The sequence below is a fragment of the Lolium rigidum genome, chromosome 4 (genome assembly GCF_022539505.1).
Source record: "Lolium rigidum isolate FL_2022 chromosome 4, APGP_CSIRO_Lrig_0.1, whole genome shotgun sequence".
Taxonomy (NCBI): domain Eukaryota; kingdom Viridiplantae; phylum Streptophyta; class Magnoliopsida; order Poales; family Poaceae; genus Lolium; species Lolium rigidum.
The window spans coordinates 135,232,634-135,242,120 of record NC_061511.1 but is presented as its reverse complement, the minus strand read 5'-3'; the positions used below and the strand labels follow the sequence as shown (position 1 = coordinate 135,242,120).

The window sequence follows — 9,487 nt, the reverse complement described above, 5'->3', positions numbered from 1 at the left end:
AAGAAGAGTGAAAGAGTCTAAGCTTGGGGATGCCCCCGTGGTTCATCCCTGCATATTTTAAGAAGACTCAAGCATCTAAGCTTGGGGATGCCCAAGGCATCCCTTCTTCATCGACAACTTATCAGGTCACCTCTAGTGAAACTATATTTTTATTCCATCACATCTTATGTGCTTTACTTGGAGCTTCTGTTTGCTTTTTTTTTGTTTGAATAAAATCGGATCCTAGCATTCCTTGTGTGGGAGAGAGACACGCTCCGCTGTTGCATATGAACACATGTGTTCTTAGCTTTATCTTTAATGTTCATGGCGAAGGTTGAAACTGCTTCGTTCATTGTTATATGGTTGGAAACAGAAAATGATGCATGTGGTAAAATTGGTATAATGTCTTGAATAATTTGATACTTGGCAATTGTTGTGCTCATATAGATTATGTTTAAGCTCTTGCATCATGTACTTTGCACCTATTAATGAAGAACTACATAGAGCTTGTTAAAATTTGGTTTGCATGATTAATTTCTCTAGAGTCTAGATATTTTCTGGTTAAGGTGTTTGAACAACAAGGAGACAGCGTAGAGTATTATAATGTTTGCAATATGTTCTTATGTAAGCCTTGCTGTACCGTTTTATACTTGAGTTTGCTTCAAACAACCTTGCTAGCCTAAGCCTTGTATTGAGAGGAATACTTCTCGTGCATCCAAATCCTTGAGCCAAAAACTATGCCATTTGTGTCCGCCATACCTACCTACTACATGGTATTTCTCTGCCATTCCAAAGTACATTACTTGAGTGCTACCTTTAAAATTCTATTCCTTGTCTTTGCAATATATAGCTCATGGGAAAAATAGCCTTAAAAACTATTGTGGTGAAGAATATGTAGCTATGTATCTTATTTCTTATAAGTTGCTTGTTGAGCGGTAACCATGTTTACGGGGACGCCATCAACTTTTACACCTTTGTTGAATATCATGTGAGTTGCTATGCATGTTCGTCTTGTCTGAAGTAAGGGTGATTTTCATGATCAAATGGTTTGAGTATGTATATTGTTAGAGAAGAACATTGGGCCGCTAACTAAAGCCATGAATCATGGTGGAAGTTTCAGTTTGGACAATCAATCCTGAATCTCTAATGAGAACATTATTTGTTGTTAAATGCTTATGCATTAAAGAGGAGTCCATTATCTGTTGTCTATGTTGTCCCGGTATGGATGTCTAAGTTGAGAATAATCAAAAGCGAGAAATCCAATGCGAACTTTCTCCATAGACCTTTGGACAGGCGGCATAGAGGTACCCCTTTGTGACACTTGGTTGAAACATATGTTATGCAATGATAATCCGTGTTAATCCAAGCTAATTAGGACAAGGTGCGAGCACTATTGGTAATCTATGCATGAGGCTTGCAACTTATAGGATGTCTTATACATAACACATATGATTTATTACTACCGTTGACAAAATTGTTTCTATGTTTTCAAAATGAAAAGCTCTAGCACAAAAATAGTAATCCATGCTTCCCTCTGCGAAGGGCCATTCTTTTACTTTATTGTTGAGTCAATTTACCTACTTCTTTTTATCTTAGAAGAAAACACTTGTGTGAACTGCATGCATTGATTCTTACATGTTTACCTATTGCACTTGTTATATTGCTTTATGTTGACAATTATCCATGAGATAAACATGTTGAAGTTGAAAGCAACCGCTAAAACTTATATCTTCCTTTGTGTTGCTTCAAAGCTTTCTACTAAGAATTTATTGCTTTATGAGTTAACTTTTATGCAAGTCTTATTGATGCTTGTCTTGAAAGTACTATTCATAAAAAGTCTTTGCTATATGGTTTAATTGTTTATTCATTGTCTTTACCATTGCTTCGAATCGCTGCATTCATCTTATATGCTTTACAATAGTATTGATCAAGATTATGATAGCATGTCACTTCAGAAATTATCCTTGTTATCGTTTACCTACTCGAGGGCGAGTAGGAACTAAGCTTGGGGATGCTTGATACGTCTCAAACGTATCTATAATTTATTATGTTCCATGCTACATTTATGATGATACTCACATGTTTTATACACACTTTATGTCATTATTATGCATTTTCCGGCACTAACCTATTGACGAGATGCCGAAGAGCCGATTCGTTGTTTTACGCTATTTTTGATTTCAGAAATCCTACAAAGGAAATATTCTCGGAATTGGACGAAATCAACGCCCAGGGTCTTATTTTTCCACGAAGCTTCCAGAAGACCGAAAGGGAAACGAAGTGGGGCGACGAGGCGCCGCCACCATAGGGTCGCGCGGCCAGAGGGGGGACCACGCCGCCCTATGGGGTGGGTCCCTCGTCAGCCCTTCGACTCCGCCCTTCCGCCTACTTAAAGCCTTCGTCGCGAAACCCCCAGTACCGAGAGCCACGATACGGAAAACCTACCAGAGACGCCGCCGCCGCCAATCCCATCTCGGGGGATTCGGAGATCTCCTCCGGCACCCTGCCGGAGAGGGGAATCATCTCCCGGAGGACTCTTCATCACCATGATCGCCTCCGGATTGATGTGTGAGTAGTTCACCCCTGGACTATGGGTCCATAGCAGTAGCTAGATGGTTGTCTTCTCCTCTTGTGCTATCATGTTAGATCTTGTGAGCTGCCTATCATGATCAAGATCATCTATTTGTAATGCTACATGTTGTGTTTGTTGGGATCCGATGAATATGGAATACTATGTCAAGTTGATTATAAATCTATCATATATGTTGTTTATGTTCTTGCATGCTCTCCGTTGCTAGTAGAGGCTCTGGCCAAGTTGATACTTGTAACTCCAAGAGGGAGTATTTATGCTCGATAGTGGGTTCATGCCTCCATTGAATCTGGGACAGTGACACAAAGTTCTAAGGTTGTGGATGTGCTGTTGCCACTAGGGATAAAACATCAATGCTTTGTCTAAAGATATTTGTGTTGATTACATTACGCACCATACTTAATGCAATTGTCTGTTGTTTGCAACTTAATACTGGAAGGGGTTCGGATATAACCTGAAGGTGGACTTTTTAGGCATAGATGCATGCTGGATAGCAGTCTATGTACTTTGTCGTAATGCCCTGATTAAATCTCATAGTACTCATCGTGATATGTATGTGCATTGTTATGCCCTCTCTATTTGTCAATTGCCCAACTGTAATTTGCTCACCCAACATGCTATTTATCTTATGGGAGAGACACCACTAGTGAACTGTGGACCCCGATCCATTATTTACATCTGAAATACAATCTACTGCAATACTTGTTCTTTACTGTTATTCGCAAACAAACATCATCTTCCACACTATACATCTAATCCTTTGTTTACAGCAAGCCGGTGAGATTGACAACCTCACTGTTACGTTGGGGCAAAGTACTTTGATTGTGTTGTGCGAGTTCCACGTTGGCGCCGGAATCCCTGGTGTTGCGCCGCACTACACTCCGCCACCAACAACCTTCACGTGTTCCTTGACTCCTACTGGTTCGATAACCTTGGTTTCTTACTGAGGGAAAACTTGCTGCTGTTCGCATCACACCTTCCTCTTGGGGTTCCCAACGGACGTGTGTCTTGCACGCTACCAGCGTGCTGACCTGTTGCCACTAATTCGTCATCACCTCGAGCGAGCTCAACGGCGCATGAAGGCGCAAGCAGACAAGAAGCGACTAGAAAGATGGGCGAATGGGTGTACCTGAAGTTACAACCATATGTGCAAGTGTCAGTGGCGCAACGAGCCTCACAGAAACTGGGCTTTAAATTCTTTGGACCATATGAGATCCTCAGCAAGGTCGGCAACGTCTCTTACAAGCTGAAGCTTCCCGAGTCTTCCCGCATCCATCCCGTCATCCATGTGTCCCAACTCAAAAAAGCCATTCGTCCCCAAGACATTGTAAGTCCTGACCTACCATTGACATTTGTTGATGCATGTATTGTTGTCCAGCCACTGTCTGTCACCGATGAGCGCATCATCAGAAGGGGAGCAAGCAAGTACCCCAGGTACGTATCCAGTGGTTAGGGTTACCGCCAGAGTGCCAATCCTGGGAGCCCGTGTTCACGATCGTCAATGCTTTCCCGCAAGCACCAGCTTGGGGGCAAGCTGGTTCTCCAGGGAGGGGTATTGTCACGACCCAGTACCTCTCTGAAGCTGTCAAGGTGAAGCAGAGGACGGACGAGCGGCAAAGGATACGGGAGGCCCATCAAGCGGCCCAAGCTACAACCCAAGAGTGGACCAACTAGGTTCAGGACAGGAGCAGGTGTTAAGCACGGTCAGGCCAAGAATGAGGGATCGATTGATTAATTGTATTCTGGACACTGTCCCAGACTCCCTTCTTCCTCCTCCGACTACGGCCGCGATTCTCCTCCCAGCGTGACGCTGCGGAATTGTATCCAACCTTGGTGAATTCGTGAGTAATACAGTGTGAGGATCTGACACCACCCCGCCGGAATCCGCGTCGGGACATGGTGGCGTGAGGCGCTCGAGCTCACCTGCCACGCCGCCGAGCTCCGTCTCAACGAGGCCACCCCCACCTTCCCTCCTCCTCCGTGTAGGGACCAAGCCGCCGCTGATTCTCCGGCCGTGGGGCGGCGCCCTTTCCCGGGGGAGCGGAAGAAGATGCGGGAGCGCCGGTAGCCAAACCTGTGGGAGCAGAAGAGGAGGCTGCAGCACCGACGGCCAAACCTGCGGTCGGAAGAGGAGGCGGTGGCCATATGTGGACTGAGCGGAAGACTTCGCTTCTTCCTTTTCTCTTTTGATGATGTGGACCCCTGTAGCCTGAACCGACCGAATGGATGCTTGAGGCTCCTCCGATCTTGATCCAACGACTACAAATACGTAAAACCTGTGGAGCAATCACAAGCCCTCAAAACACTGAAACACTGGGAGATTAGAGCTCTTAGAAGATACGCCCCGCTAGTAGCGACGTCAGATTTAGACCGTATAGTTTTTATGAACAAGGCAAAAGACTTAAAAAGAAGAGTTTAGAAGTCTTGTAAGCCGAAATGCCTAGGACATCTCCTAGAACTTGTAAGGAGGAACTACTCTCTAGGAATTACCTTCCTCTAGAATTTAGCCCGCCCATACTTCAAGTCCGTGCCTCCTTTTTTATATTGGCGGTGATAGTAGAGATGGTAGTCACGTGATATCGGAAGATCCACGCATTTCGATCCTTCCAAATTTCGCATGACACAAGCATAACCACCGAGCTCAGAGCTTCACTCTCTCTAAGGCTAATCTTATCCACCAATCTTTGACGCTTACAATGATTTCTTAGAATTGCATCTCGTAGGCAGATGAGGCGGAGTAATTACCCATCATTGATGAATTTCCAAAGGATTGTGCCGAGGGTACTGGGTGTGAGGTTGACACTTCAGATCATCTCCCAAAGTGTGACCAATTGATGAATACTATCAATATCAAAACTATTTTGCATGTCAAGTTGGTTAGTACAAAAGTTGTCACGAAAAGAACATTATTTTTTCCTTTTCCTTCCTTTGGAAAGGTTTAGGGTATTGTCCTTTGGTCCTCTACCCAATAACCAAGGCAGTGTCCAAAATTTTGCATCTTGTCTCCATCGCCTAGCGTGACCACCGTGGCCGCGGAGAATAACTCTTTATCACTCTCATGGCAAGTATTTCCAAAACCAATCCACTCTATTGTGTCATCAATCCAATGAAGCCCGAGCCATCTATGCCTCAAAGCCTAGGCACATTTCACAAGATACATGATACCAAGGCGAAAAAGCTTCATAGCAAACGGTCTCCCAATTAACCATGCATTTGCCACCGGTAATTTTATCACAACCAGTCCAAAAAGGTATGCACGGAGGAGCGAATTAATCTTATTTAACACTTCATTCGCAAGTTCAAGGGAGATGAGGAAGGTAGATAGCTTGAGAAGTGGAGACCGCCTAAACAAGCACCCTACGACAGCCTTGGTTGAATTCCTCCAATTTTTAGACGTGAACTTTCCGAAAATTTTATCTTCCAACTTTTGGAAGTCAATTCCCCATAGACGAGTGATGCCAAGCAGAAGACTCAAATAGCGCATAGGGAAGAAGGTTCTTGTCGCCAGGATGGAGGACATCATCAAGATCGATTGCATCACATCGAATCGTCGCAACAACACTCTTTTGGCAATTTGCACTCAACCCGCCCACTAGCCCGCAAATGGATACGCAAGAAATAACCACTTCTTATTTTCAATAAAAATCATACTTGTTCCAAAATTAGAAGTACAGAAAACCTTCCTCTATATGTAGCTACAAATCAATTTTTATACGGCCAAATAATCGTTGCAGTGCCACGTGATTGCTCAGTTAGTTGATCTGAGACTTGAGAGGCGTGAGCACGAACATCCTGGCCGTGTGCGACGTCAGGTTGAAGGCCATCTTGTCCGTGAACTTGGCGTCCAGAGTCTTGTGCTGCAGCAAACAAAAACCACATCAGCATAACAAAACGGTTAAGATTGATCATGCAATGCAACCGGAAGGCATCTGAAAATGCCAGGAAAGTAGGAAAGGCAGACGTACCAGCCAGAGGTCCCTGGCCTCGACGGTCGTGCCGGCGGGGAGACCGATGTCGTCCCAGTGCACGGTGATCTCGGCGTCGTCCTTGGCGTGACGGTTCACCAGCAGCACCGCCATCCTGTACCCCGTCAGCGGCGCAGCCCAGAGCTGCATAGCACAATCACACAGGGTCGTTTCAGCATACCATCAGTGTTCAGCTTACAATCCGTTACGGCGTGGGAAGTTTTAGCAAGCTCCTGCGCCATCTTACCTCTTGGCTCCCCTGCATCCTTACTTTCTTCCCCTGGATGCCAAGACGGTCTGCGCCAACACCATGATCAGTTCAACGAGTCAACAGGCAGAGCTAAAGGTCGGCAATTCAGAGCGAAACGGACAGAGTTTCAGGAATCACCTTGGTTGACGGCGATCACCTCCTTGTTGGCGATTATGTCGTAGGTGTTCTGCGACATGTGCCTCACATCGCAGCCGATGATCAGAGGCGCCTGAAAGCATATAATGCTGTCAGTAGAGCAACACACATATAGAATAGAATTCAGAGTACAATTCAGTCAGTGACAGACCTTTGAGATGGCCCAGATGCTGAAGTGCACGATGTACTCGTCGTTGGTCATCCCCCCGTTGCCCACCTCCAGCATGTCCGGATCTGCATCACACACCACAGTAACCAGCAGAGCGTCAGAAAAGCAACCCAAGATCAGACGAACGGATCAACCGTTTACAATTTAGGGACTGACCGTTCCAGCCGCCGGGGCGCGCGTACTCCGCCCACACCTCGTTCTGGTCGGCCCTCGACGTCATGCTGAAACACCAATACCACTATCAGTCTCTGAACATTCTCAATGAGTACTGCTACATCAATGGATATACAGAGTGAAGCTGTAAACCTCTCCCAGGTGTCCTGGATGTCGTCGGTGGTTCTCCAGCTGTTGCCGTACGCAGCGCCCCACTTCGCCGGGTGCATGTCGCCCCTGCTCAACAACGGCGACACATCAGGAACGCAGGATTCAAGATCAGTTAATCAGTGTGCATATACCAACACCATCATACCATTCACAGAGCGAGAAGTAGATGGGGCGGCCGGTCTTCATCAGAGCCTTGCTCATGTCAGGGTACCTCTGCAGCGGTTTCAGGTCGCCGTTGTTGCAGTTGTCGTACTTGAGGTAGTCCACGCCCTGCCAACACCAGCAATTCCGATCGATGGAGTTTCAGAAAACGCACGCAGCAGAAACTCTAGGGTGGAACGTATGGATGAGAGCTTAAACCGATCCTTACCCAGGAGGCGAATGTTTTGGCGTCCTTCTCCTCGTAGCCGAGGGATCCAGGCTGAGCCTTCGCGCACGTCTTGTATCTTGATTCAGAGGAAAAACACGATCAGGGGAACAGGGTAATTACTGTTACGACGATCACTGTTCTTCTAATTGAGTTGAAGTAGATCGGAAACTAGTATCCTGTGTGTACTTACCCTGCATCAGAGTAGATCCCAAGCTTGAGCCCCTTGCTGTGGACGTAGTCTGCAAGCGCTTTGATCCCATGCGGGAACGTCTTCTTGTTCGCCACAAGATAGCCCTGCAGCAGACAAAGGTTTATCCTCGTAAGCAATTTTGTACTTGCCAATCAGCGATTTACTGTCTAGAAGACCTCAGGCATTCCAAGAAAAGATTTTTATACAGACCTTTGCATCGCGTTCGGGTTCTGCCCAGCAATCATCTACACAGCAAAAACACATAGAGTCGGCTCAGTTCAATTCAAACACCAGTATTAAGTCAATTTTATATTTACAAATACAAAAGCAGAGAAGACAAGTGAGAGATAAAAAGGATTTGGCAGTAAAAAAGCAGAATAGCAAAAGAAAACGAACAATCAATGAGCAAGGACGTATGAGAGTGTGGCAGCAACGCACCAAGATTGACGTATCTGTAGCCGGCAGCTGCGAGCCCGGTGGAGACAAGCGCGTCGGCTGCTCGATCAGACACACAAGGAAATTAACGAACAAGAGAACTAAATAATAAAGTGCCATACTAGTTTATCACTACAAGCTGCGATTAAAGAACAGCTAAACATCTCATGAAACCCAGTAGATAAAGAGCAAAGAGACTAGCAGCCAGCGGTACCGGTCTCCCTGATGACAACCTCGCCGTTGCCGTCGCACGCGAAGTGGTTCCAGCTGTTCCACCTGAGAATCGACAAGAGATCGATCGCGATTAGTACATGGGATTTGATCTGCAGGGATTAAGCTTAGTTACACCGCAGTTTACCAGCAGCAGCAGAAGCTTACCCCATGGGTGGAGTCGAGCCGAGGCCGTTGGCCAGCATGCTCCTCCGGTGCGCCTCCCCGACGTGCACCACCCTGCACTCGCCGCCGGAGACGGCGCAGGCAAGCAGCACAAGCATCAGCGCCGGCAGCCTGGTCCACGGCGGGCTACGACCACACTCCATTGATCTCTGCCGAGTCTCCTTCTCTCTGTCACTACCTGCTGTCGTGCCCTCAATATACGTGTGTGGTCAGGAACAGTTAACGGAGCGAAATTATTGCCCGCGATTGTCCTGAATCTCGTCTTTATATACGCAAACGCTCCGGTCTAATCACGAAGTCCAGCCACATGGGAGTAGTAACAAATATACTTATATCCGTTTCATATCCACAACTGTGCAGCAGGTGAAGGATTACTCACCTGCTTTTTTCAGGGGAATTTGACTGGAAATGGATCAGCTCAGTGGGTAGAAGTAGGGGTATCCTGGGTGGTTTTCGGCTATCCAGGTTTACCATTTGTGACACTTCACTAGGCAGATTTTATATAAAAATAATTTTACTGGATCTGAAGCTGTCTGTGAAATGGTGTCTGGTTATTGTTTATGAAGCTGCTCAGAGTGGTGATAAAGAAGAGTTCCTTGTGGAGCTGGGCAATGTTTGCAGTGATCAAACTATACCACTTTTGGTAGGGGGAGACTTTAATGA

The 9,487-nt window shown here is 46.2% G+C and overlaps 1 protein-coding gene across 1 annotated transcript; it reads right to left on the bottom strand.

Annotated features, from left to right (window-relative positions):
* Positions 1–6,177: 6,177 nt before the first annotated feature.
* LOC124705711 (alpha-galactosidase-like) lies at positions 6,178–9,054 on the bottom strand. The gene is made up of 14 exons (XM_047237416.1): positions 8,807–9,054; positions 8,643–8,704; positions 8,432–8,488; positions 8,204–8,238; positions 7,994–8,097; positions 7,804–7,879; positions 7,579–7,703; positions 7,416–7,499; positions 7,266–7,330; positions 7,092–7,174; positions 6,923–7,013; positions 6,782–6,831; positions 6,535–6,678; positions 6,178–6,426 (listed from the first exon to the last, which is right to left on the bottom strand). The coding sequence occupies exons 1-14, from the start codon at positions 8,965–8,967 to the stop codon at positions 6,322–6,324; spliced, it is 1,242 nt and encodes a 413-aa protein (XP_047093372.1). The 5' UTR covers positions 8,968–9,054; the 3' UTR covers positions 6,178–6,321.
* Positions 9,055–9,487: the final 433 nt, after the last annotated feature.